This window comes from Sciurus vulgaris, assembly GCF_902686455.1.
Source record: "Sciurus vulgaris genome assembly, chromosome: 14".
Lineage (NCBI taxonomy): Eukaryota > Metazoa > Chordata > Mammalia > Rodentia > Sciuridae > Sciurus > Sciurus vulgaris.
The window spans coordinates 27,446,990-27,474,655 of NC_136475.1; the positions used below are offsets into that span (position 1 = coordinate 27,446,990).

At 47.1% G+C, this 27,666-nt stretch overlaps 1 protein-coding gene across 15 annotated transcripts in view; it reads left to right on the plus strand.

Annotated features, from left to right (window-relative positions):
• Nucleotides 1-27,666, plus strand: part of DYSF (dysferlin) — a 209,162-nt gene that overhangs the window by 25,935 nt on the left and 155,561 nt on the right. For all 15 annotated transcript variants that reach the window (XM_079111422.1, XM_079111420.1, XM_079111409.1 and 12 more), the window contains exons 2-4: nucleotides 2,271-2,326; nucleotides 3,516-3,607; nucleotides 19,812-19,917. In XM_079111422.1, the coding sequence (XP_078967548.1) occupies nucleotides 2,271-2,326; nucleotides 3,516-3,607; nucleotides 19,812-19,917 (254 nt within the window). The remainder of the gene's footprint in view (nucleotides 1-2,270; nucleotides 2,327-3,515; nucleotides 3,608-19,811; nucleotides 19,918-27,666) is intronic.

Sequence of the window (27,666 nt, forward strand, 5' to 3'; positions counted from 1 at the left end):
TTGGTATCATATAAGGAAATGTGTCAGCATTTGGAAGGTCTACAGAACTCAATGAACAAAATTTTTCCAAATGACAGATGCAGATGTTACAGAATCATGAATGGGTAAAAGATTTATTCAAAGTGCAAAATAGAATAATTAATTTGAATGTAACAGAGAACAAAATGTTCAATGATCTAGGTTCATATTTCACATATTTCAAGTTACCTTGAAGAAGCTTAAGATAATCTACTCATCAAGTTTAGATGTGGTTTCAAAGGATATTCAGTTACCTGAAAGTTCATTAAAGTATGCCTCCCCTTTCAACTACATATCTGGCTAGATTTTCTTCATAGATAGTGACCAACATGTCAACAAATTAGATGGATATGTAGAAATAATAATCCAGCCACAGTATTAAGGAGATTTGCCTACATGTAAAAACAGTGTTACTTTTCTTTTTCCTTTGTTTTGGAAGTTATAATTATTTTTCAAAGAAATATGTCACTTATATTAACATGTATTGGGCTTCTTATTATTTTAAATTAATTGCTAAATAAATATTTTAAATACCTCAGTTTTAATTTCTGTTGTGGTAAAATTGGATAGAATTAATCTCCTAGGTAAAAACTCTTTGGAGTTTGCAATAATTTTGAAGAGTGACATCCTGGGACCAAAGCTTGAGAATTGCTTCCCTAAGAAATCACAGGCCCTGGTCTGTTGCTGGGCGGAGTAGGAGCATTCCTACCTCTGGGTAATCCACAAAAGAAGGAGTTTGGACTGAGCTTCTGGCCACCCTCCTTAAGGGGCCACTTAGACTGATAGGATCAGATGGGGAGGGTCCCCTAAGTTCACAGAGATGCCATGGAATGCATCTTACTGTACTCCCATAATGGAATCATACAATAAATGGAGGAGGTGTGTTTTTTAATCTCTCTCTCTCTCTCTTTTTATTTGTTCTAATTATACATGACAGTAGAATGTGTTTTGACGCATCATACATAAATGGAGTGTAACCTTTCATTCTTCTGGTTGTACGCGATGTAGAGATACACTGTGCATGTAGTCATATGTGTACATGGCGTAATAAGGTCTGATTCATTCTTTTATCCTTCCTGCCCCAATACCCCCTCCCCTCCCTTCACTTCCCTCTGCCTAATCCCAAGTACCTCTATTCTTCCTTTGGTAGCCTGCCCCCACCTTATTGTGAATTAGCATCCACATATCAGAGAAAACATTTAGCCTTTGATTTTGGGGGATTGGCTTATTTTGCTCAGCATGATATTCTCCAGCTCCATCCACTTACCAGCAAATGTCACAATTTCATTCTTCTTAAGGGCTGAGTAATATTCCATTGTGTACATGTACCACATGTTCTTTATCCATTCATCTGTTGAAGGGCACTTAGGTTGGTTCCATAGTTTAGCTATTGTGAGTTGAGCTGCTATAAACATTGATGTGGTATGCTGATTTTAAGTCCTTTGGTTATAAGTCTAGGAGTGGGATAGCTGGGTCAAATGGTGGGTCCATTCCAAGTTTTCTGAGTAATCTCCATACTGCTTTCCAGAGTAGTTGCACCAATTTGCATTCCCACCAGCAATGTATGAGAGTTCCTTTTCCCCCACATCCTCATCAACATTTATTATTGATTGTATTCTTGATAATTGCCATTCTGACTGGAGTGAGATACAATCTTAGAGCAGTTTTGATTTGCATTTCTCTAATTGCTAGAGATAATAATTGTTCATATATTTATTGATCAATTGTATATCTTCTGTGAAGTATCTGTTCAGTTCCTTAGCCCATTTATTGATTGGGTTATTTGGTTTTTTGGCGTTAAATTTTTTGAGTTCTTTATATATCCTGGAGAATAGAGATCTATTGAGGTGCAGGTGGTAAAGATTTTTGGAGGTTGGTATTTTTTTAAAAGAAAAATGAAATATTTTCTAGGAAGATTGTTGATTTTTAGAACCAGAAAACTTGCATAAAAACACTTTAAAAAGTCAGAATGAGAATAACAAACTCATTAAGAAGAGTCAATCTGGGCGTTTTCATTTAAGAGTATCCGTCTGTCCAGGCTGCTGTTTGGCAGTCCCAAAGCTGAGGAGAATGTGTGCGATTGCACATTTCTGGGCATTTCTTGGTGGGGTTCTCAGGGAATCTATTTGTTTTGTAAGGTTTCCTTTGGCAGCTGAGCCAATGTGTTGGATGGATCCAGCAGCTGAACCTACTGGGGTGGAATGAGCAGGGTGGGACATATCTCTCCATTTTCCCTTTTGTGTCTCCCTCAGGGGTGAAGAAGAGAACCAAAGTCATCAAGAACAGTGTGAACCCCGTGTGGAATGAGGTATGTGAGTCTCTCTCTCTCTCTCTCTCTCTCTCTCTCTCTCTCTCTCTCTCTCTCTCCTGTCTTTATCTCTGCAGGACAAGTTAGGGGCTTTCACAGTGGTGTCCTCAGGGGCTGGTTGTCCAGAGTGCTAACTGAAGCCTCCTGGCTCCAGGAAGGATTGGCAGGCAGATGGAAATGTCACCCTGGGGTGTGGGTGTGGCTCAGAGAGCGCTGAGATGTTTTGTCTCAGGTCCCCTCTCTTCTGGCCAGACAGATGGAAGGTGTTGCGGTGCTCCCTTGCCTGCCTCACCTCGCTCACACAGGCCGTTGTCCCTGCTCAAAGCTTGCTCCCTTCCTCAGCCCTTTCTGATTAATCAGGTCCCCCAGGGGCTCCCACTGGCCTCTGGCCCTTCACCTGACTCTGCATATATGGCGTCTGTGTGTTCCTTCGGAAGCCCTGGCTCCTTGTGGAGTGGAGTCTGGTCTGGATGCATGGGGAGCCTTTGCTCTGAGGAGTGTGGAGGAGCTGTTGGCAGAGCTTACCTGACATGGAACTCACTCACTGCCTTTCCAGGGCGTGGCTTTTGAATGAGCACCATCTTGGTCTCTGGGGACCCTGCAGGGTCATGTGGCTTCTTTCCAACTATGCTTCTGACCTGGTTTGCTGGGACGAGTTGGAACTGAGTTGGGAGAGTGAACCTTGAGAGTGTGGCCTACTCTTCTATTACTTTCAGTTCTCATCATCACTTCTGAGACTCTGGAACTCTGATATGCATTTGTTTGTTGGTGCATCCACCCATCCACCCATCAATTTACCCATCCATCCATCCACCCATAGGTCCATCCATCCATCCATCCATCCATCCATCCATCCATCCACCCATCCATCCATCTATCCATCCACCCATCCATCCATCCATCCACCCATTCATCCATCCATCCATCCATCCATCCATCCATCCATCCATCCATCCACCCACCCATCCATCCATCCATCCATCCATCCATCCATCCATCCATCCACCCATTCATCCATCCATCCATCCATCCATCCACCCACCCATCTATCTGTCTATTCATCCCCCGATTCACCTACTTGAATCATTCATGGATGCCTGCTCAGTACCCTTGGGTGCATGAGCATAAACCAGACAGTCTTTTCTCCTGGGGGCCACAAATTAAGATACCTTTTCTTCTTTTCTTCCAGGGCTTTGAGTGGGACCTCAAGGGTGTCCCCCTGGACCAGAGCTCCGAGCTTCATGTGGTGGTCAAAGACCATGAGACCATGGGGAGGAACAGGTGAGGTGGGCCAGAGGGGGCTCCATGGCTTGAAGGCATAGGTAGGTCAAGGCGAATGTAAACTCCAGAATCTGGGCCAGAGAGCTGGAGTTTGAATTCAGCATTGATTCACTGGGACTGCCGGTCCTGGGCCAGGAGGAACAGTCCTCAGTAGATGCTGGGGGGAAACTCAGCTGTGTAGGAACTTGGCCATGGGTACAGCTGAGAGCTGCCCAGGTTGCAGGGGTGGGAAAATGAGCTAGAATCAGGTGTCCTCAAGTTTTGGTGGATAGTGTGTGCATGTGCCTTAGGGAGCAGGAAGGAGAAGGCTCCCTGTCTCTTGCTCCAGCCCAGAAGTTCCTGAGTGGGCCTTCCCTCCCGTCCGTCTTCCCCTCTCCTCCGGGTCCCCTTCCTTCCCAGGTTGGGCTGGTGAGGGCAGGCAGGTTGGCAGAGGGAGGCTGAAGCTAGTGGAGGGCTCTGGAGTGCTCTGTGGAAGACACAGGACTTAAGATTTGTGGTTTAGAAGACAGAACAATAATAATGGGTAATACAGACTGGCATTTTTCCGTGGCGGGGTTTCTGCTGAGTTATTTTATGTACGTGGTGGGGGAAGGGCTACTGGGCAGGGGACCTGCAGGAGGAAAGTCATGGTGGCAAGAGCAGGCTCCTGCTAGACAGGCAGTGGGTGTCTCCTCTGCCATTGAGCTCCTGAGTCTCCTGGTATTTGCTCCTGGGGGGAGTGGGCAAGATCAACCAGCTTGTTGATTGTGGTGCTTTGGACTGGGAGCCTGGGAGACGGCAGAGTGACAAGCCTTGATCGTCAGGGTAAGGGTTTGGTGGTCCCTGACGGTCACGACAGGGCGCCACTGTTAGTGCCAGCATAACGCCTGGCATTGTTTGTTGATGTCTGGGACCAAGGATCAGGCATGGGCTTGCTGTTTTGTGACCCATTCACAGGGAGCCTTTGTCTGGGAACTGGGTCAGCTGGTCAGCCGGTGTCTGAGGCCTGGAGGCCTGACTATGTGTTTCTGGTGTATGGGAGAGGAGGACGAGGGAGGATCACAGGCCACCAGACATCTGGAAAGTTTGAAATCTTAAAAATTTGGAAGAAAAATCTAGGTGCAGGGTATGCTTTGTAGCAAAGGTGAAGCCACTTTTACTGGGCTCTCTAAAGTGGGACTGTGAGGTATGGGGCCCAGGCCTGCAACCCGGCCATGCCCTACCTGTGGCATCCGGGGCTTATCTATTCCAGCCCCACGGCACAGAGGGCAGGTGGGAATCAGTTCAGGTCAGCTACCTTGCCGAACAGATGCTTTGTGGAAGACAAAGTGGCTTCCAACAAACCTAAAGGGCAGACCTGCAGTTCAGGGAGGGGGAAAATCTAGACATTGGGCAGTCCTCAATGGCTTCCTGGAGGAGGGCTGCCTACATTGACTTGGAGTTGGGGCAGGCTTTGGAGGTGTGAGAAGGGGAGGGTATTCCAGCGTGGAGTGTGGAGGGCAGGCTGGCTCAGGCCTTATGGGGGCCGGGGTTTCCTGTCTCATGACGGTGCATGATATGCTCATAATCCCCAAGCCCCTGTGCCTCTGAGGGGCTTCTGGAAGAGTTTCTGGGTCCTTCTGGAGAGTTCATTTCCTCCAGTGATGCTGGAGTTGAGGATTTAGGGAGGGAAAGCAGACTGGTTACAGCAGGGCATGCAGAGGAAATACATTTTATTCTCTGATCACAGTCAAGGTTTTTTATCGGTTCCTGGGGGCGTTTTCTCAGACTGCAAAGGCAACATGAGAGAAGGGGCTATGAACATATTTTTTGATCAATTCAAGGACCAGGCTGATCCCTCAGAGTGAATACAAGCCAGGGTCACACATGGGCTGTCCTGGTCCTGTGGGTCATGCATTGAACTTGTGTGGCCTTCCTACTGGCCCTCATGGGTGACCTCTAGATCCTGGGGGCAGCTGGCTCCCTGAGAATCAGTTCCCCATGAGCAAGTAAGTCACTGCAGGTCAGTCTTCTTGAAATCAGTTCCTCAAACCTCAATTACACAACAGCTAATTCATGAAACTTAACAATTTACTTATAACTATTTTCTTACAATTTTAGTTACTTATAACTATTTGGTTTAATTTTTTATGCCCAAGCACTTATCTTAATTTTGTATTTCTAGTAATTAAAAATTAAAATGCTATTAAACTGAATTAAAACTTAGTTATAGGCACACATATCTGAAGCTGTGAAACAACGTTGTCCTGCGAGGATGTGACAGGCACCAATGGGTGTGCAGCCTCGACAGCAGTTTGATTGACTGTCCGGTGCCTGGGTGTGTCCCCATCTGGAGCGGAGGGCGAGCAGGGTCCTGTGATTAAACTGTGAAGTACTTTCTCACTTTCAAAGAATCAGAGCCTAGGAGCATTAAAAATTCTAAGGCTGTTGAAGTGGGAAATATCACAGGAAGTGACAAGAGCAGCCATGTGACATTTAAATTTTGAAAGAAAAAGGAGAAAGTCTTGAACATTTGACACTGAACGCCACTCACTGCCCTCAAGCCATCACTGTCCGCCAGGAGGTGACGGTGACTGTCGTCCTCCGGTTGTCCTCAGACCACTTGTGGGTTTCAGCAAGGGCCACGGGTTCCTGTGGCCCCTTCATTTCTGGGGTTGCTGTGCGTGTCCTCCCTGGGCCTCCTTCCCTCAGGGGGCTCACAGACCACAGCCGTCCTTACTACTCTGACTCCGCTTCGTCTCTGCTCCTACTTCCCAAGCTCCATCCTTGACTCTCCTCCCTCTGTGTCTGGAGTCCCTCTCAGGGCCTCCCTCATTCTTTGCACCCACTTCCCTTACCTTCCACAAGTCTCTTGTTCTGCTTCTTTTCTTTTCAAACCCCCTCCTCCTTTCATTCATTCATTCTCTCTCTCCTTCTCTTCCCCCTCTTCTATCCCACTCCTCTTTCCCTTGGGCTTCTGGGTCATTTGGGACTTCTGCCTTTTCCTCACTGGTCATTGGAAGTTTTGGGGTGGCCACCTTAGGCCAGATCTGCTGGCCTGGAGTGGGATTGTGGGAAGCCTTCCATTCATTCCTGCCTCAGGAGTGGAAACTCAGTCTGGGAACTGTGAATGGGCTGCTCCGCCATCCCCCTACCCACCAGTGGGACAGTCCCAAGCCTGAGGGACCCTGAGCCAGTTTCAGGGTCAGATTAACTTTGTGTGGACATAATCACGTTTCAAATACCCATAAAAGGAAGCTCTGCTCCTAAGGATGGAAGACACTGAGGCAAACCCAGCTGGAGGATCTGGAATCTGGTCTTGCTATTTCCACAATATCAGAGTGCTGGGGATTTGAACCCGGGCCTCCCGCATGAGAGGCAGGCACTCTACAAGATGGGCTATTTGGTCTGCACTTGGAATCTGGTCTTGGATTGCATTGGACCACTTCCTGTTTATTCTGGGCGTCTCAGAGAGAAGCTGGAGGAGAGACAATCCTGGTCTCTGGTGCAGTGTTTTGGCCTGTGTGATGTTCAGCCCAGAGGTGCCTAGTTCAGAGCAGGGCTGCCCAACTCCCCAGGGGTTAGGCTTTCCGCTGTGCAGCTGGGCTGAGAGCTACTGATCCAGTTCTGCCCAGTAGAACTTTCTGAGATGATGGAAATGTCCCATCTGAGTGGACCAGGGAAACAGAGGAACTGATCTTCAATTTTATTTCATCTTAGTGACTTAAATAACTCCATGTGGTTAGTGGCTACTGTATTAGACAGGGCAGCTCTAGATTTTTAGAATAGTATTCTAACCCTGGCTGCCTCTTAGAGTTACGTGGGTATTTAAAACATACCAAGGTCTGAGCCCCCCACTAAATGGATCAAAGAAGAAACTTCAGTGGGCTGCAGGCATCAGTGTTTTTGGACACTGCCCAGAGGAGCCCAAGGTGAACCCAGGGTGGAGAACCCCAAGTGTTAAAGCCACACTGCCACTTAGCAAAGGAATTGCTTTCAATTTTTTTATGGATTAGCTGAGGAATAAATATAAACAGTCATTCTTGTAATTGCCTGAATATGTTATCACCATAAAATTGTTAAAATAAACAAAACAATAAGTACTAAGTCAAATAAACATTAAAGAAAACAATAAAATAATGCATAATTATTTATATAATAAAATAATTTAAAAAATTGTTTTGGTACAGGGGATTGAACCCAGGGGTGCTTATCCACTGGGCCATATCCTTTTAAAATATTTTGTTTAAAGATAGGGTCTTGCTGAGTCACTAGGCAACTCAGCCTTGCTAAGTTTCTGAGGCTGGTTTTGAACTTGTAATCTTCCTGCCTCAGCCTCCTGAGTCACTGGGACCAGAGGTGTGCTCTACTGCACCCAGCACAAGTATTAAAAAGAAGCTGAAACTGAGCGTGGAAAAATTGTTAGAGAAACAAAAAATATATAGGAGAATCTTGCTGGTAACTGTAAACCTTGACACATAAATTGGACTTATTTAAAAACAACTCTGGGCTGGGGCTGTAGCTCAGTGGCAGAGTACCTGCCTAGTACATGTGAGGTTCTGGGCTCCATCCTCAGCACCACGTAAAAATAAATGAGTAAATAAAATAAAGGTATTGTGTCCATCTACAACTAAAAATATGAAAAGACAATAACAAAAAACAGTTCCATGAAAGGTTACTCAAAATGTCAGGGGGTGATATTTGATAAAACTTCATGTGGACTTAAAAAATAAAGGAAAATAATATTCTAAGAACCGAATCTGTGTTGAGAAATTTAGGTAAAAAGTAATTGTTTCTAATGAAAATAATATTTGTAAAATGAAAATAAAGTTGGTAACAAAGAAAAAGGAGAGAGTTTAATTGTGCTGTATAGAAAATGTAACAGCATATTAAACTAGCTTATTTTATTTTTTTCTGGAAAATTCCCCTTTCCAGTAGAAATTGATTAATAGAGGTTTTTTTGTTTGTTTTTTGCTGGGGATTGAACCCATAGCTCACATATCAAAGGCAAGCCCTTACCACATATCTACATCCCCAGTCCTTTTTATTTTGCTGAGTTGCCCAGGCTGGTCTTGAACTTGAAATCATCCTGCCTCAGGCTTCCAAATAGCTGAAATTACAGGTGTGCCCCACTGAGCTGGGCAATTAGGTGTAGTTTTAATTTAAGTGTTTGGTAAGTAAAACATGGAAGAAAAAAATCTCTATGTGGTCTAAACATCCTCCTGGCAAAACATGAGGGTCAAAGTGATGTTCACCTTGACCTCAGTAACTCACCAGCCCTAAGCCAGATCAGGACAGGGGGACCAGATTCAACAAAGAAACATACAGGATACCCTGTTAGATGAGCATGTCCTAAATACTGCACAGAACATACTGATATTAAAACATAATTCAGGGCTGGGGTTGTGGCTCAGTGGTAGAGCGCTTGCCTAGCATGTGTGAGGCGGTGGGTTTGATTCTTGGCACTGCATACAAATAAATAAATAAAGGTTCATCAACAACCAATAAAAATATTTTTAAAAAACATAATTCAATGTTTCTCTGAATACAAACCTAACTTATGCCTGTTATTTTACCTAGTAACTGTACCCGTCCGGTGCCTGCACCCACCCAACTTGCTTTAAGCAGCACAGAAGGAGACCTAGACTTATCCCAAGAACCGGGGACATGTGATTGCATTAAAGAACCTTTACGTGTTCACAGTATCATTTTCTTTGGGATAGTGTGATCGCTCACTACCTTTCAATGACCTGAAAACTTTTACAACCTGGACATGGGTGCGGGGGCGGTGGCTCTCACCCCTACACAGACAGTTGCCTCCTGACTTAGGGTCTAGGAGGCAAGTCAGGAACCTCCCTGAGTACAGATGCTCCTCCCCCTCCTTCCTCCTTTAGCTGCTCCCCTCTCCATGCTTACTGGGCTGGGTGACCTGGTCCCACGGAAGGAGTGTGGACTTTGAGAAGAGCTGGGGTCTAGTTCCAGCAGTCATATGGCTTTGGGCAGGTCACCTAAGTTTCCTGAGCCTGCTTCTTCCATTATTACAGAGTATTAAGTCAAGCGCAGGAGTGCATCTTAGGGACCTGCGGCAAAGGGGTGCTCTCCGCACGCTAGCTCTGTTTGCCAAGTCTCTTGGCTCATCTCCTGTGCTGCCCTCCTGTGGCACAGCTGCTTCAAGTGATAGTTGTTTATGTTAGGAAGACCTGAGACTCAGGAGATATCCCCTTGTAGCCTACTGTGGTGCATAGACCCAGCCTTCTTCAATGGAAGGCCACTTTCAGCCAGCTATGGTTCAAAAAGGGACTAATCATGCTAATTCATGGGTGGCAGTTTGGGGCTTATTGTTCTGCTCCTCCTTAGGAACTTGCAGGGTGCTGCTTTACAGTCCAGGCTCTGCTTAGACAGAAAGGGTACATGCTCATGGTGAGCATCTGGGTACCACAGTAGCCTATGAGGAGCTGTTTCCGGAATGGCAGGTCTTCCTGATGTAGATGACCATCTCCTAGAATAGGACTTGGGGCTCCCAGGATGAAGGTGAGAGTGATGTGGTGCCTTCTGTGACACAGAGTTTAATTTGCTGGGATTTTCCTTTTTGTTTGTTTGTATTTTAGTACTAGGAGTTGAACCCAGGGACATTCGACCACTGAGCCATAGCTCAAGTCCTTAAAAAATTTTTTATTAGAAACATTTTTTTGAGACAGGGTCTCTCTAAGTTGGTTAGGGCCTCATTAAGTTGCTGAGGCTGCCTTTGAACTTGTGATCCTCCTGCCTCAGCCTCCCCTGCTGCTGGTATTATGTGCCACCACATGTAGCTAATGTGGGGATTTCTGGGAAGGAGTTGAACATGGGTCTTAGTCCTCTAGGGTGGAATATGCAGGAGATGGCAGAGGTGCCTAGGTGATAGGCCTGGCCAATTGGTGCCTGGCCAATTGGTGCCTGTCACTCACACCTGGAGTGCTGATGTGATTGAGGGGTTCTGTCCTGGGAGGAGCAGGTGGTTTAGATTCTCCAGGCTGTCCAGAGCTTGGGTGGTGGCATAAGAATGAGGGTCAGGGGCTTTGCTCAGTAGTGTGTCCCATCTTGGCTTTGTCCATGACCTGAACTCCTCAGAATGTCTGTTTCCTCATCAGGACAATGGCAACAACAGTACCTATGTTGCAAGGTTGTTGTGAAATTTCAGTGAGATAATGTGCATGTGGCAGATGCCTACTCAGGGCTGGGGACATTGAAGGTCTTCGGGTTATGGAGGCTGCTGGTAGTAGCTGAATCCATGTAGTTGCACATACATAAACCACACAAGTGCATGGACATTTATCTGCATACCCCATGTGAACATGTGGCTGTACCTGAGTGTGCACTATGTTGCACACATAGTTGTGCATATATTTTTTTGCTTTAAAAAAACTTGAAAAATCTCACCAAAGTAAAAGCATTATAAGCAAGCTCCATTCTTGAAAGGTTATAGTGGAAGATGTGTGAATTCTCCCTCCTTCCACCCATCCATTTCTTCCCTGCCCTCCAGAGCTGTGGGCTCTTAACAACTTGCTGCAGATCTTTCTAGACTTTCCTTGAGCATATGCAAGCATCTCTTTACACAATGCATGTACATTTACATCTCCAAAGTAGGATTGTGCTGTGCTTATTGGTCTGCCCTTTGCTTTTTCTCATTTCATCATTGACCCTTTCCTGGGTCAGTATGTTACTTGACCATCTGTCAATCTCATTTTTAAATGGTTATATGACATTCCAGTTTGGGTGCACCATACTTTATCCCCTGCACCCTAGCTGACTGGCATTTGGTTTCCCTCCAATTTTTTGCTCTCCAATGATTATCCAAGGAACAATTTTATCTGAATGTTTTATGTTCTTCTTCTATTTCTTTCTCTCAAATAAGTCCTTAGACGTGAGATTCCTGAGTCAAATGGTATAAGCATATCAATTTTTTGTAGATTCTGTCATATTAGTTTTCGAAAATGTCACCAACAGTGAAAAAAATACCTGCCAATTTTTTTAGTTTTGTTAGTGTGATGGCAAACTCCCCCAAGAAGGTATCTTGTAGTCTCCTTGACTTGTAAAGTTGAGTGTCTTTTCGTATCTTATGGTCCATTTGCATTTTTTCTGTGCACCGCATACCCTTCTGGTTTGAGTTGATTTGTTTTTTTTTTCTTATTAATGTACAGTAGTGGATAGTAGTAGTAGTAGTAGTTGCTCTGTGATAGTGCATCCTCATGAGATTGAATACCCACCAGATATGTGTGTGTGTGTGTGTGTGTGTGTGTGTGTGTGTGTACATTTAAAAAAGCAGAGCTGCCGTTTGCTGTTGCTAAGTTGGTAAGAGCAGGCATGAGTTCAGTCTTTGGTTTCAGCAAGCCGATTTGCTGGCTCCCCTTTCTGAAATGCTTGGGTGGCTGATTGGAACAGAAGTATTCAGTATACTATCCCATTGTTCTTAGGAGTTTAAAAAATGTTGGCCATATCCTTATTTTCAAGGATTTTTATAATTATATTTTGAGCTGGATTCTATCCAGGACATCCCTGGATTTCAGAATAATTTTTCTTTTGTCTTTCTCTGGATTAAAGTGGAAAACTATTTAGAGCTACCCTAGGGTAGCCCCTGGAGAATCGGATACTGGAAGGAAGACTGGCAGAAGCCAGGCAGACTCAGGGGCTGTGGAATGTCCTGCTGTCCCTCATTTCCTGCCCCTTCCTGTCAGACACACACAACTGAGGGGCTCGACTCACATGTATTTCCTCCTGGGTGTACTGCAGCCTCACTGGAGAGGGAGACCCTTCCTGGGACAGGGGCTATCTTGACTTTCCTGTCTAGTCTGAGTGATGAGGGGAAGATGCAGCTGAGTCAGTGAGGAGCTGAGTTGTAATACATAGAGTTTAAATTGTCATGTCCTTTTCTTAATTTGAAAGATAGAAAAAGCGAAATGGATAAATGGTGACTTTTTTGCTGCATTAAAATTTTTTTTCAAACTTCTAAAAAAATTGCAAAAATAATATAGAGAATATCCAGGTAACTTTACTCAGATACACTTATTGTTAACATTTTATTTTGGTACCAGAGATTGAACCAAGGTGTACTTAACCACCGAGCCACATCCCCAGCATCCCCCTTTTTTAAAAAAAATATTTTATTTTGAGACTGAGTCCCACTAGGTTGCTTACAGCCTCTTTATGTTGCTGAGGTTGGCTTTGAACTTGTGATCCTCCTGCCTCAGCCTCCTGAGCCACTGGGATTCCAGGCATGTGCCACTGTGTGTGGCTTTGTTAACATTTTAGTCCATTTGTTTGATTATAGTTTCTCCTCTCTCCTTCTCCCCTTTTTTTCCCCCTCTCTTCTATTTGAAGATAGGTTATATTCATCATGACCTTTTATACCTAAATACTTTCACATATATTTCTTAAGAATAGAGTTTTATTTTTAACCCAATCATAGTGTAGTCATTAACTTCAGCGAATTTAACATCTATAAGCTTTATTTGTCTAATCTACTATTTGTATTCCAATCCTGTCAATTGTCCAAATATTGTTTATGTAGTAATCTCCCTCCAGCCCCCTTGCCAGCGCAGGATCCAGTGTAGGTCCCGGATCGAATGCAGCCACATTCCCATAGCGTTTTTTTTTGTTTGTTTGTTTTGTTTTGTTTTTTTTTTGCGATGCTGGGGATTGAACCCAGGGCCTTGTGCTTGCAAGGCAAGCACTCAGCCAGCTGAGCTACATCCCCAGCCCCCATAGCCTTCTTTAAACTCGAACATTTCCATTGTCTTTGTCTCTTATGACATTTTGCAATTCTGAATAACATAATCCCTTACTCTTTTTAAAAATAGAATGTTCCTCATTTGGGACTTGTCTGATCATGACGAGATTAGGTTAGGACTTCCTGGCCAGAATGCTGCCCAAGGGAAATGCCCATCTCTTCATGGATGCACCTGACGTTCTTCACTGGGGATGTTCATTTCCACCAACTGGTCAAGGTGCTGTCTGATTTTTCCATTGTCTATTTACTGCTCTTTCTTCCCCTTGAAGTCACAGAGATATTTTGAGATGATGCAAATGTCCTGCTCCTCATCAAGCTACCTCCCTGGATTCAGTACCAGGCATGAGTCTTGCCTGACCTAGTTTCTACCATGATGTTCATGAGCTGCCTTCTGGACTCCAGCCCTCCTTCCACATGTGCCAGCCTGGACTGAGTGAGTCACTCCTGCCAAGGCTCACAGTGGGGCCATTACACATTCATCCCTATCCTGTGGCCCTACTGTGTTCTGGCCACTTATGCTTTCCCAAGAGCTCACCCCTGGCTCACGGCCGATTTTCCAGGTTGAAAGACCCCTGAGCCAGCCATCTCTTCCATTCATGAAGGACAGTGCTGGAGGGAGGAAGAAGCCCATTCCAGGACTGGATTATTCTGTTAGAAAGTCTTTTCTTCTGCTGAGCCACGGTCTTTCTCCCTGAAATGTTGAGGCTTTTATTTCTATTCTACTCTCAGGAATGACTAAAAAGAACTCTAATCTCTTCAGACAGGACAGCTGATGATCTAGAGTGGCCCTCAACATCATTTGGTAGGGTGCGAATGTGCAGAGAAGGATAGGAAAAGGGTGAGCAGGGTGGGGAGGAATGGACCCAGCACTTACCAAGCTCTGTCTGTGCTCCAGCACACCTATGGGATGTTAGGTTCATGAGCCGAAATTTTACAGAAGCCTCTGAACTCTGCACTGTTCCCCTAAAGCTCCAACAACGTGGTGGAGTACTCTAACCTGCCCAGACTGGGGTAGGTGCTCACTGTGCATTTGCCAAGTGAGGATCAGTCTCAGGAAGGTTGTGTAACTTGTGCCCAGCCACACAGCCGTCAAGCAGCAGAACTGGGCCTCCAACCCAGCAGGATGACTTGAGAGCTCTTATTCTTAATCACTCAATATAAATGCTGATCTGATTTAGGAAGGTAATTGAAGGAGAGCATTTTCAAGGTGTTGCTATAGGTTGAAAGGTACAGTTTGAGAACATGGGGTTTGTGAGAGTAGCACTCTAGGGTCAGCCACCCGGGGGTCCCTGTAATGACATGTCCTGCCAGCATTTCTGAGTCACCTTACGTGGTGGTACTTGGGAGAAGCTTGTCTCCAGTCCACTTCTCTGTCATTCTAGCTGTGTCCACTCCTCCCTCCTTCCTACTCCTGATGGAGTCTCACCTCTGGATTGCTCCAGCCTGGTCTGCTGCACCCCCTCATTCACAGCCCCGTCGCATAAAGAAAGTGCTGGGTAGCTGGGGTGGGGGGCCTGCCACCCCCTGCAGGCGTTCAGACCATTTTCAGTGGAATGTCTGCTTTCTTAGGGGTCCTCAGTCATTTGGTCTGGAGTTGCCCTGTCTGACCTACTCGCTTCTCCCAGCGTCGTGGCCAGCTGCCATGCTGCCGTCTCTGCCCTCCATGTTGGACCCTTCCCTTCTGCCTCTCCTCTCTCACAGGGCCCAGACTTCAAAACTCCCTTGAAAACTCCAAAAAATGCTAACCCTGCATGGTGTAGACTAGACAGACCTACCAAACACCTCTCCGTAGACAGCTGAAAAGTACACTCAATGAGCTTTTTAAAATCTTTTCAAAATGTCCATGCTCTCCTGATCTCCCCAACCAAGAACTAGCAGGCTTCTATCTTAAATACAGAGGTTCAGCAACAAACATGGACATGCAGGTGTCTCTTGGATATGCTGATATCATTTCCTTTGGATATCTACCTAGAAATAAGGTAGCTGGATCAAATGGTAGATCTCTTTTTAGTTTCTTGATGAAACTCCCTACTATTTGCTATAGTGGCTGTCTTAGTTTCTTATGCATCATTTCAGAGTTCTTATTGTTTAATCCTCAAAATAGACTAACTTTCCTCATTTTATGCGATAGGTAACATATTATATACATTCTTTTGTGCTTTGTTTTTACACTTAACAATGTGTTTTGGAGATTTTCCATAAAATTGCATGATGAACTTCATTATTTTTATAGGTACATTGGATTCCATTTTATGACTGTCCTCTACTTTACTTGTTTTGCATGTTGGATATTTGGGTTACCCTGTGTTTGTTCTTACACATGAGGAAGTAATAAAGTCCATTTTTTTTTTTTTGTACTAGGGATTGGGCCCAGGAGGATCTTGCCACTGTGTATATCCCCATTCCTATTTAAAAACAAATTTTTAAAAAATTTTGAGACAGGGTTCTAAGTTATTTAGATTAACCTGAAATTTGTGATCCTCTTGCCTCAGCTTCTTGAGTCCTTGAGAGTACAGGTGTGCACCACCATGCCCTGGCAGGTCCAAGATGTTAAATAAATTTTTTTCAATTTTTTTAATGTTTCATCAAAATGAATTTAACTGACCAGCTTAATTCCCACCTCCCACATACGCTTCAGTATTGGATTTGGAGGCCACCACCTAATTCCTCTTCTCCCTGCTCTGCTAGGGCAGAAGCTGTACTGAATAATGGATATGGGAACTAATTCTTTTTCATGGGGGAAAAAATATGTGCCCTGTCAATTCTAAACTGCTTTCCTCCCCCATGCTGTTTCCTTGGGATTAGCCCCCATTCTCCTCTGGCTCCCACATTCCAGTGGCTTCAGAACACAGGAAAACCAAGAGGTGATCAGGTCTGGGGAGGCTGGGAGGACCTGTGGCATTTTTCTACCAGTAGGCTGCAAAAGATGGGGCCAGGGCCCGTGGGGTTTCCTTGCCACCCAACAGAGTTGGCTCCTACTGCCAGGGTCCTGTGCAGGGGGCCCTGGGCTCCTTCTTGCCTATTTGCTTCCTATTGAATACTGTTGGGCACCTGCCAGGCCACTGGTTGTTGTCAACTGAATGTGTAGCATCCCAGACATGCAGAAGGCACCTCAAAATAGGGTGGGTCGGGATCTTGGGCCCTCCAGGTCTGGAGCTCCCTGAGTAAAGCCACAGGGAGCTTTGTTTTCCTCTATGAGAAATGGATGAATGTTTCAGGAGAAGCTTCAAGGTGTCCTCTGATCCTCCCTCCGGAATCCCTGTCTGTACCCCCAGTCCCTGTTCCCAAGCAATGCCTGCGCTATGTCCATTGGCGAGAGGCTCTGTGTTTCCCTGGCCCTCCTGAACCAGGTCCTCACATTCTGCCTCTTGGGCTTTGGGACAGGCAATGTCCGGTCCTTACTTCTAGGGATTCAGGGGTTTGTGCAGCCACCTGGCACTTTGGAGGGACTGACCCCAGGGCCAATGGAGGCAGCGGACGTTGGAGGGTGCATTTCCTGACCCAAAAAGAGGTATCGGGGAGGAAATAACAACTTTGCAGTTGATCTGAGGCAGCCCAGAGGTGCCTGGGCTGGCAGGGGTGGGACCAACACTTCCTTCTGCATTTCCTCCCATTGTTCCCCACCCCACTTCCGGGAATTCTCGTGGCCTGGGCTGGGAGGGAGGTCAGGGCTGCCGGCAAAGGGAGGCAGAGGAGACCTGGCTTTGCGCTGGGCCTCTGATTTGGATTCCCAAACTGGGGCTTCAGCCTCCAGGTATTGCTGTCCAGTTGACTAGGCCTGCTGTCTGTCCCCTCCACTCCTACTGCCTGGCCTGGCCTCCCTCTTCCCAATGCTGGCAATCTCAGCGCTGCATGGATTGCTTAAGGAATCTGGAGAGTCCTAGGATTGGCTGTGTCATCTTCCGCTTGTACAAGTCATTTTGTTACTTCAGTTTTCCCAGGAAGGAAGGGCAGGTGACTGATCTCTGACGTTGCATGAACTCAGGGGTTCTTTACACCTACTCTCTGGTCTTTTTGACTTTGCCTGGGTCCCGAGGACACTTGACACTTCAGTCAATATGCTGGTGACAGGTGTCTCCCTCATAGTGGTTCTTGGGAGAGACACACCATATTCAAGACCTTTAGTACTGTAAGGAGGTGAGAGAGTCTCAGAACCCTGCAATGAATATTAATATGTCCCCTCTTTAGCCCTTTCTTTAAAGAAATGTGAGAGAAATTGACCTTGAACATATGCCACATTCCTTGTCTTCCTAGCAAGGTCCCTGCAAGGTGACTGAGAGGTTGCCTGCCCCAAAAGGATGAAAAATAGATGGACTTTATTGTCCAGAGGCTTATACAAGTGACCAGTTTTACTTTTTTTCTTTTTTTTAGGTGTGGTAAAATATACATAAAAAATCTACCACTTAAACCTTTTAAAATATATAGTTCAGAGGCATTAAAGTGTTGGAATCATCACTCTGATTCATCTCTAGACCTTTTTCATCTTCCATACTGAGAGTCTGTACCTATTAAATAATAATTCTCCATTGCCTGATCTCCCAGCCCTGGCGATCGCACTGTTCTACTTCCTGTGTCCATGAACTTGACTACTCTAAGTACCTCAGATAAGGGGACTCGGACAATACCTGCCTTTTTGTGTCTGGTTTATTTCACTTGGCATGGCGCCTCCAAGGTTTACTTCTGTTGTGGCACATGTCAGAATTCCCTTCCTTTTTACCATTGAATAATATTCTGTTGTAAGTACATATTGTGTTTTATTTATTTGTTGATCCGTCCAACTTGGGTTGCTTCTACTTTTTGGCTTCTGTGAATAATGCTGCTATGAACATCAGTGTGAAAATGATTGAGTCCGTGATTTAATTTTTTTTGAGTATATATCTAGAATTGGGGTTGCTAGGTAATTCGGAACTCTGTTTTAGCGTTTTTGAGACCCTTCCATACTGTTTTCCACAGCAGCTGCACCTCTTCCTGTTCCCCACCAGCAGTGCACAAGAGTTTCAGTTTATTCGCATCTTTTTTTTGTGGGGGGAGGGGTCCTGGGGATTGAACTCAGGGGCACTCAACCACTGAGCCACATCCCCAGCCCTATTTTGTATTTTATTTAGAGACAGGGTCTCGCTGAGTTGCTTAGCACCTCGCTTTTACCGAGGCTGGCTTTGACATTGCGATCCTCCTGCCTCAGCCTCCCGAGCTGCTGGGATGACAGGTGTGTGCCACCACAGCCCCCCGGCTATACACATCTCGACCAACACTTTCTCTCTAAATAATAGCCATTCTAATGGAGGTACAGTGGTATTTCATTGTGAGTAACAGGTATTTTAAAATTAGCTAATTAGGTCAAGATTGCAGTTTTATATTATAGGGTCATAAAAACACATTCAAATTAGTGGTTACAGAGGTCAGAAAAAGGACTATCCCTGATGCCAGGTTTGGTATGCTTTGTCCATCACAGAAGAAGGAGGGGGAAAGGAAGAGGAGGGAGAAGGTAAGAAAAAGGAAGAAGAGGGAAAGGAAGAAGGGGAAAAGGAGGAAGGAGAAGAGGAGGAGGAGGGGGAGGAGGGGAGGGAGGGAGGAGGAGGGGAGCGTGCTGCGGCTGTTCACTGGACTAATGAGGCTTTGTGCCGTGATAGGACTGTGCAGGTTGGTTGGGATTTCAGGAAAGCCAGTAGGGCCAGTGGCTCCCTTAGGTGACACAAGGCGCTCAGTGTCACTGTTTTCCTGCTGCTGCAGCAGAGGCATGTAGTGCAGGGTGCCCGGTCTCAGAGCTCAGGGAACACACTCCTCCTGAGTGCTCTGCACAGAGACCTTAGCCAGCCACGGTGCTGGTGGCTTCTCTTCCCTGGGAGCCCATTGTGTAAGGTGCCCCACCCTTGGTGAGAGGGGTGGCCTCAGGTGCATGGCCACCCTGGGCCTCTCCAGGAAGGGAGTCTGTTTCCCTGCCCCAGTGTCCTTTTCTCCCTGTGTCTGAAGACAGGGAAATTCCCTTGTGCTTGATTGATGATAGCTGCTGCTGAGTCCTGGGAAGGTGGTGTAGACAGCTTATGTAGACAGCCTGTGTAGACATGGCTGATAGGAGCCACTGATGCTCAGGGGCATTGCAGGTGTGATGGTGGAGAAACTGCCCTGGCTTCCAGGGATGCTGGCCTGGTGTGCTGTCAAGGTCTGATGGGAAGAAGCCCTAACATCTCACAGTGGAGACTGGCTGGGCCTCTGGGGTGTGGTGGAAAGGGTCAAGGTTGACCCTGGGGAAGGCATCTTACCCTCTCTTATGTCCAGGTGTTCTCCCAGAGATCTGGCCTTCCAGGGTGGTGCCTGGATGGTGGCTGGGGATGCAGGGGAAACCCTGGCCCCCAGGGGGCTGGAAGTCTAGGTAGATGGACTTTGTGTATGTGGTGGCGGTGGCGGTGGTAGGGAGGGGTTGGTGGGAGAAGAGCCAGGGCATGTTATGCTAGTTTTCTACCTTTGATTTCTCTGTCCTCCCAGGTTCCTGGGGGAAGCCAAGGTCCCACTCCGGGAGGTCCTTGCCACCCCCAGCCTGTCTGCCAGCTTCAATGCCCCCCTGCTGGACACCAAGCAGCAACCCACTGGGGTAAGTGCCTATTGGTCCCTGTATTTGGCCAGTTTCTGGTCTGAGTCCTTGGTTGGTGGCTCCTGCTCCCTCTGTTGGCTTTGACTTTCTGATCCCAGAGACGTGTCAAGGTCCAGCTTCCAGGGCTAAGCCGGGCCTTCCCTGGCCAGAGCTTGGGGTGCCAGGAGGGGCAGAGGAATGGGAGGGAAGGGGGCCCTGGTCCACCTGTTAGGCTCAAGTCAGCTTTGACCCCTACCAACTTGGCCTGCCTCTGGGTCTTTTTCTGCTCACAGGGCCACCTCCTGTCCCAAGTTCCTGGTCAGCTCTTAGTCTCCCTGACAGACCTGCCTTCCTCATTGCCCAGCCCCATTCTCCAGATTTGGAATATCTGAGTCATCCGGGTCACAGATTACAAGGGAAGGAAGACAGACAGCCCTCCCCTGCCCTCCAGGACCTGTCAGACCCCCTTCCTTGTCTCCCTTTGTCTTTCCCGCCCCTCCTCCAGCCTTCTAGGGCTCTCCGATTCCAAGCAGCCAATTCCCAGCCCTCATCTCTGGCCTCCTGTTATTTTTAGTGAGCTAAATATACCCTGCAGGGTTCTTTATTCCTGCTCACTAGGATTCCTGGCCTTCCCTCTGGGTCTACCTTCCCGGATGCACAGAGGAGCTATAGATCTGGAAATGCTTCTTCCCAATGAGACCTGGGAAGTTCTGGGTGAACCCTGATTTTTCTCAGATAGGGTGAGGTGTGCTTCTGTGTGTGTGTGTGTGGTTGAGCTCTTTGCGGGCCCAGTGAGTCAGGGACAGGGCAGTCTCTGCTGAACTAGGCACTGAGATCTGGAGAAAGAGAGCAAGGGGTCACAGAGCATGGGGACCCAACCCAGGGGTGCACCTCCAAACTCCCAGAGTGGGAGGACTCAAGTGGCTTGCTGCACTCCTGGTCTGTGGCCCTCTCAATGCCGTAGTCTGCTCCCAAGATGTCTCGGACAGCGACGGCCAGGCTGCTTCCTTGGTGGGGAGTTGTCACTTCCCGGCAGAATCCCTTCCTGTCTCAGACCTTGTTGGTTGGTAGGACATTCTGGGTCAGTGCAGTGTTCTTGAGTCTGTCAGTCACCTCCTGAGTCCCTTCTTAGACTTCCCTTGATCTTTCCAGTCTCCGGATACTGCCTAAGATGGAGGAGGACTCTAAGGAGTTCTGGAGCTGTCCCTTCAGGGGATCCTGAAAGGGTCCTAGCTGACCCTGGAGGAGGCCTAGGCATCAAGGCCGCTGGTGAGAAAGGCTGGTGGGTCAGATGCTGGTGCTTTTCATGGCACCGAGGGTGAGGCTGCTCCCTTGCTGTTACAGGACCTCAAAGCCTCCAACCAGAGTCTCTCACTTCCTTGCTGAGACATCAACCTCTCTCCACCAGCCCTTTCTGCATTTGCGACACTGGTGTTTCCTGTACATGCTTCCCTCCAAACTCCAAGTCTTATCCAGCTCCCAAGACAGAACCTTCCAGACCTGGTCCCTTTTATAGGGCTGAGCCAGGTGGGCCACCATCCTCTTCTCCTTTTACTCTATTCCCACAACTCTGGGTGTGATGCTCAGACTAGGAGACTGCTGCCTTCTCTCCCCTGTCCTGGGACCCCTGGCTGTCTGCAGAGCTTGATGATCCTTCATCAACCATGTCTCCAAGAGGGGCGTATGAGAGCCAGGAACTGGGGAATGGAGGGCGGGGCTAGACCCTGCTCAGTGAGCCTGGGAGAGATGGGCCTCCCACCTGCTGCCCAGAGTGCAGTCCTCACTGTGGACAGGGCCCAGAACCAGACTCTACTACCTGTGATAGCACTGAAGTCACAGTGCAGCCCCAGCAAGTCAGAAGGACCCCTGAGCGGTTTCTTCCTTCCTGAGACCTGGGCTGTTGGAGTCGCAGTGCGAGACGTTGTGAACTGGGGCTGTGCTTGGAGGGGAGAGAGCCGTGAGAGGCTGAAGATTCTCACTGGCCACTCTTGAAGCTTGATTTCTGGGCTGGACCCATTGAGCAGGGCATGCTGGGTACCTCAATTTGGTTGTCATTCAAATTGCCTCTAAGGGCCAAAGGAACCTGCTAACGAGCGATGGGAGTGAAGACAGGGTCTGTGGAATTGCTAGAAAACCCTAGAAAGAATGAGAGGAGGAGGAGGGATGGGGAGAGGCAGGGAGGCCCTGCTTCAGGCCGGGCTGTGGTCTCCACGTCTATTGCTCAGTGTTCTGCCCCAGCCCTTCAGATATGATGTCTGGACTGTGTGCATAGGGAAGAGTCCAAAGCTACCCAGACAGCTTCCGGACAAGGAGGAAAACACTGCCCCTGTTCTGGAGGAACCTCCAGGCCAATAGGGTTGCTGGGTCTGCGTGCAGGAAATAGCCTACACCTGCATTTTAAGAGCCCCTCATTAATGAGGGTGTGGAAGCATGATAAGAACTAGGCAGACACTGTCTCAGCCTTAAAGGCCAGAGTCAGATTGGAAGGGGAAACCCCCTGGATGACAAGAGCACGTGGAACCCAGGGGCAGGGTGGGTCGGAGAGCCAGGGCACTGCATCCAGGGATCAGGCACAAGATGAGGATAAACACAATGCTCCGGTGAATCCCTGAGCTTCTTCTGAGTGGTCTGAAGATTCTGCCAACCAAGGCACAGGCCCCGCCTTACCCTCTGCCAGCTTCTGGAGGTAGTCTGAGGGAAAGGTGAGGGGGCCCAGGCACACACTAGGCTCTGCCTGTGCAGTCCTGAGGTGTGTTTTGGGGGCGTGGGCGGAACTGGGCTGGTCTAGGACCTGGTCTTGAAGAGCTCAGGGTGGAGAGCTGTGGCCCAGGGGTAGGCAGCAAGCAGAGGGGCTGAGCAGGCAGATCACCTGCAGCCTGAGCCTGGCTGCGTAACCTGTAGGGACAGGGACACGGGAGGAGCTGATAGGGTGACTCTCTGCCTCTGCATTTGGCTTCCTGAGCCCTGTTAGCTCAGGACCATTCAGGAACCTCTAGAGTTCTGCTGATATTGTTGTCTGTGGACCCCAAAGATGGCTGACTTGGAAGACTGGCGTTACCCAGCTTCTGAGCAGTGTGTTTTGGTGGACACATGATTGATAATGGCCTTGAGGTAGGATAATCTCCAGCCAGGGCTGGAGACCTGAGAAACGGGGTCATCAGATGGGCACATTGAGGAGGGTCATGAGTAGCATCCCACCTGGGGCTCTAGGCCAAGGTCATGAGGTCTGAGAGAGTGTAGGGCTCATGTCCCACAGGAAGAAGATCTCGGCGCTGGCTGTGTGGAGAAAGGGACAGGGAATGAGTTACATCACAGTGAGGAAGGGTCCCAACGCTGGGTGGGGCTCACAGACATGCCCCCTTTCCCTGGAGATCTGCAGTGGGGCCAGAGGTCTCCAGTATTAATTATCTCTGCTCCTAAAGCATGTCCCTGGAGCCCACCCCCTGCTGGGGAGATCTATTCTAGATACTGAGTTCTAGATCCTCTGAAGCTGCCTGGGATGTTCTGGTGGCTCCTAGATGGAGGCCTCCTTCAGTGCCTGGAGCCACTGGGATGTTGCCAATTCTTTAGATGATGGGAGTGGGCTTTTAGTATGAAAGTACCTGCTGCTCCAGAAACCCCGTGAGGGGCTGCCTGCACTGCCTTTGGATTCCAGAGCGACCACTCTTTCCCGCGTCTTGTAGAGGGCTGCTCCTGAGCCTGCTGTGCTGAGGTGCTGACCCAGGCAGGGGTGAGGCGGTGATTCTCCTGCTGTACCATCTCTGCAGAGGTGGTGTCTCAGAAGCCCCAGCTGGTGTGGAGCAGGTGGATAGGCAGGGTGAACCCATGAAATAGGAAGGGGTGATCTTCAGGAGGATTTGGCTCCAGGGTCAGGATCCCAAGGACAGCCAAAATGTGGCCCCTTCGTTATTGTCTAACTCCTCTCAGTGGGGGTCACTCAGACCACTTGATTTAACACTGCAACCTGTGAATCCTCCACTCCCCTGACCCTTCTTGACCTGATCTGATTTTCTTTCTAACATACTGTATAACTTATGTGTTTATTGTCTGTCTCCTCTGCTGAGATATCAGATCGGCGAGGAGGAGCCCTTGTTCATAGGACTACCCTCACAATCTTTAACGGGGTCTGGTTCCCAGCTGGTGCTCTCAATATATATCTGCAAAGTGAATAAGTATGTGAATTAATCAAAGCATGGGGTGGGTCACACAGGACAGGTGGGGCCCCCAGTCCCTGTCTTTCTGGTATGGACCCACGTTGACATAAGCAAACACACCACCCAGGACTGCCTGGTGGGTAGTCACACAGAGTTCCATGCTCAGAAGGACCCTGGGTTTGCTTTAATTGCTTACCATTACCATTTTAAGAGTCTAATAATTTTTGAATAAGAGACATCATATTTTTGTTTTGCACTGGGCCTGCAAATTATGTAGCTGGTTCTGATGTAAACTACTTCTGGAGCGGGAAGCCAGCAAGTGGGGTAAGGGGCTCCGTCGGCTGAGTGAGATTCCTGTGGTTATGGGAGGAGCGGGTTGCACAGATTTTTTTTTTTTTTTTTTTTTTTTTTTTTTTGGTGCTGGGGATCGAACCCCAGGGCCTTGTGATTGCAAGGCAAGCACTCTACCGACTGAGCTATCTCCCCAGCCCCACAGATTTTTTTTTTTTTAACCTCTTATTTTGAGTTAATGTAAGATTTAGAGAAGAGTAAACATGAATAGTATAAAGAGTGTTATGTTCTAATCCATTTGAGACTGAGCTGCCAACCTCCTGGTCCAGCTTCTGAACTTTAGGGCGTATTTCTCTGATTCAGGACTTTGTCCAACATAACCATAGCACAACTTCCGAAAGAGGAGACGAACTTGACACAGCACTTCATCTTATCTACAGACCTCCATTGTAGTTCACCAATCTTTTTTGACAGCGTTACTTATAGCCAAAGGATCCAATTAAGAGTCATGTGTTGGGTTTTGTTGTTCTTTCTTTTTCTTTTTTGTGTTGGGGATTGAACCCAGAGTGCTTGCTTAGTCACTGAGTCACATCCCCAGACCTTTTTATTTTTTATTTTGAGATAGGGTCTCCCTGAGCTGCTTAGGTCCTTGCTAAGTTGCTGAGCCTGGCCTGGAACTTGCCATCCTCCTGCCTCAGCCTCCCAGGTGCTGGGATCACAGGCACCACTGAACGGGCAGTTGTTGTTTGTTTAGTGTCTCTCTGTCTGGGATAATTCCTTAGTCTTTTTTTTTTTTTTTTTTTTTTTTTTTACTTTTATCATCTTGTAGTATTGACAGGTTTGGAAATGCATACCAATTATGTTGTAGAATGTCCCTCGATTTGGGTTTGTCGGATGTTTCCTTGTGATTAGATTTAGGTTGTGCATCCTGGCGTGAATTCAGCATAAGTGAGGCTGTGTTGCTCTCATTGTTCCCTGTCAGGTGGTATGATTTTGATTTGTTTTCTTAGTACATCATTCCCCTCGATCATTTGTGTAAACTAGCATTTACTGGGTTTCCCATTCACCTACCCTACTTTCTGAGTAAGGATTTTGTGGGGAGGTATTTTGTCTGGTTTTAAGTATCCTGTTCCTCACTAACCCTTACCCAAAAGTTTCTTTTAGTTTGCTTTACTTTTGTGGTGTGGAGGGGTTCAAGTTGTGGGCCTCACGCATGCCCAGCACTTGACCTACCACTGAGCTGTGTCCTCAGCCTGATCCCCCAGGTTTTTTTTTGTTGTTGTTGTTTGTTTTTTGTTTTGTTTTTTTGGTACTAGGTATTGAACTCAGGGCACTCGACCACTGAGCCACATCCCCAGCCTTATTTTGTATTTTATTTAGAGACAGGGTCTCACTGAGTTGCTTAGTGCCTCACTTTTGCTGAGGCTAACTTTGTGAACTTGAGATCCTCCTGCCTCAGCCTCCTGAGCTGCTGGGGTTACAGGCATGCTGCCACCACGCCCAACTGATCCCCCAGTTTTAACATGAACATCCATTGTTATCTGTTGGTTGAATATATTATTGTTTGAGGGTTCCTAAGTGGTGATATTCTGAATCAGTCCTTTTTTTTTCATTAATCAGTTGGCATTCTACTGCAAGGAAATGCTCTCTCCTCTCCTATTATTTATTTTGATGTGGATTCATGTGTTTCTTTTTCTTAAATATTTTTTTAGTTGTGGATGGACCTTTATTTTATTTATTTATTTATATGTCGTGCTAAGGATCAAACCCAGTGCCTCAGTGCCAGGCCAGTGCTCTTACCACTGAGCCACAACCCCAGTCCCGGATTCATGTGTTTCTATTTTATTCAATGGTTTAATCTGTTACTATCATTATTGATTTTCACGTTCAAATTGTCCCAGATTTGGCTGGTGGGAGCCCTTGAGAGCCAGCTGTCATCTGTGTCCTTTTGACATGTTTCTATTATTATTAAAGCATTTCCTTGCTTTTTGGTACAAAAGATGATCCAGGGCTCATCTTGTACCTTCTCTGATCTCAATTAGCCTTTTTTTTTTTTTTTTTTTAAATATATTTTAGTTGTTGGTGGACCTTTACTTTTATTTACTATTTATGTGCGGTGCTGACAATCAGACCCAGTGCCTCACATATGCTAGACAAGCGCTGTACCACTGAGCTACAACCTCAGCCCAACTATTCTTTTGATGAAATGGGGGAAAGGCCAGGAAGCTATTAGAGAGACCCACTGAAGTGTCCCGACGACCCAGGCTGTTCTTTTCCTCCCCCGGAGTTTCAGAAGCTGATCGCAGGTGGCGACACCTGGTGGTAGTTAAGGAATCTGCAGGGCAGGTTATGGCCGTGCCTCCCATGGTGGAATTTAAAGGCTCTCAGTTGCTGAGGATGTCTTCCCTCAGTCTTCTGAGCCCTGCTTCCCACTGTCCTGCACTACATTAGCCTGGATGCCCTTCCCCAGGCCCCAGTCTGGAGGGTGTAAACCTGAGACCCTGTACAACAGAGGACTTCAGCCAAAATCTTCAGCTCAGGGCAGTGTTGCCTCAGGAGTCTCTGTGTGTCCCTAATATTATCAGTAAAGATGTCCAGTGTCCTATGCAAGAGTCACTCAGAGGGAGGTCATGCCTCATTAAACACTTAAAAAAGTTTCTCCAAAACCCATGAAAGTGCTTATTGTTTAACGCTAAGCAGAAGAGAAGTATTTTTTTTTTTTTAATATAGCAGAGCTGTATGCTATTTGCTCAAAACGATTGGAGAGAAAGATGTCAAATTGTGAAGAGTGGAAGGAATTAGGACAATTTCTTTCTTATGCACTGGTTTTCTTCTCCTTATCCTCTTTCCTCTCCTTCCTCCTCCTTCCCCAACCCCTTCTTCTCACTGGGGATTGAATCCAAGGGGCACTTTACGCCTGAGCTACATCCCCAGCCCTTTAATAATTTTCATTTGGAGAGAGGGTCTAATGAGTTGCTGAGGTTGGTCTTGAATTTGTGATCCTCCTGCCTCAGTCTCCTGAGTTGTTGTAATCATGTTGACTACCATACCTGGCTTAGTTTTCTTCTATAAGGTTTCTATACTTTCCAAATTTCTCTCTCTCTCTCTCTCTCTCTCTCTCTCTCTCTCTCTCTTTCTCTGTGTTTGGTAGAACCCAGGGCCACTTAACCACTGAGCCACATTGCCAGCTCTTTTTATATTTTATTTAGAGATAGGGCCTTACTAAGTTGCTGAGTCTGGCTTTGAACTCGAGATCCTCCTGCCTCGGCCTCCTGAGCTGCTGGGATTATAAGCATGCACCACCACACCCAGTTTCCAAGCGTTC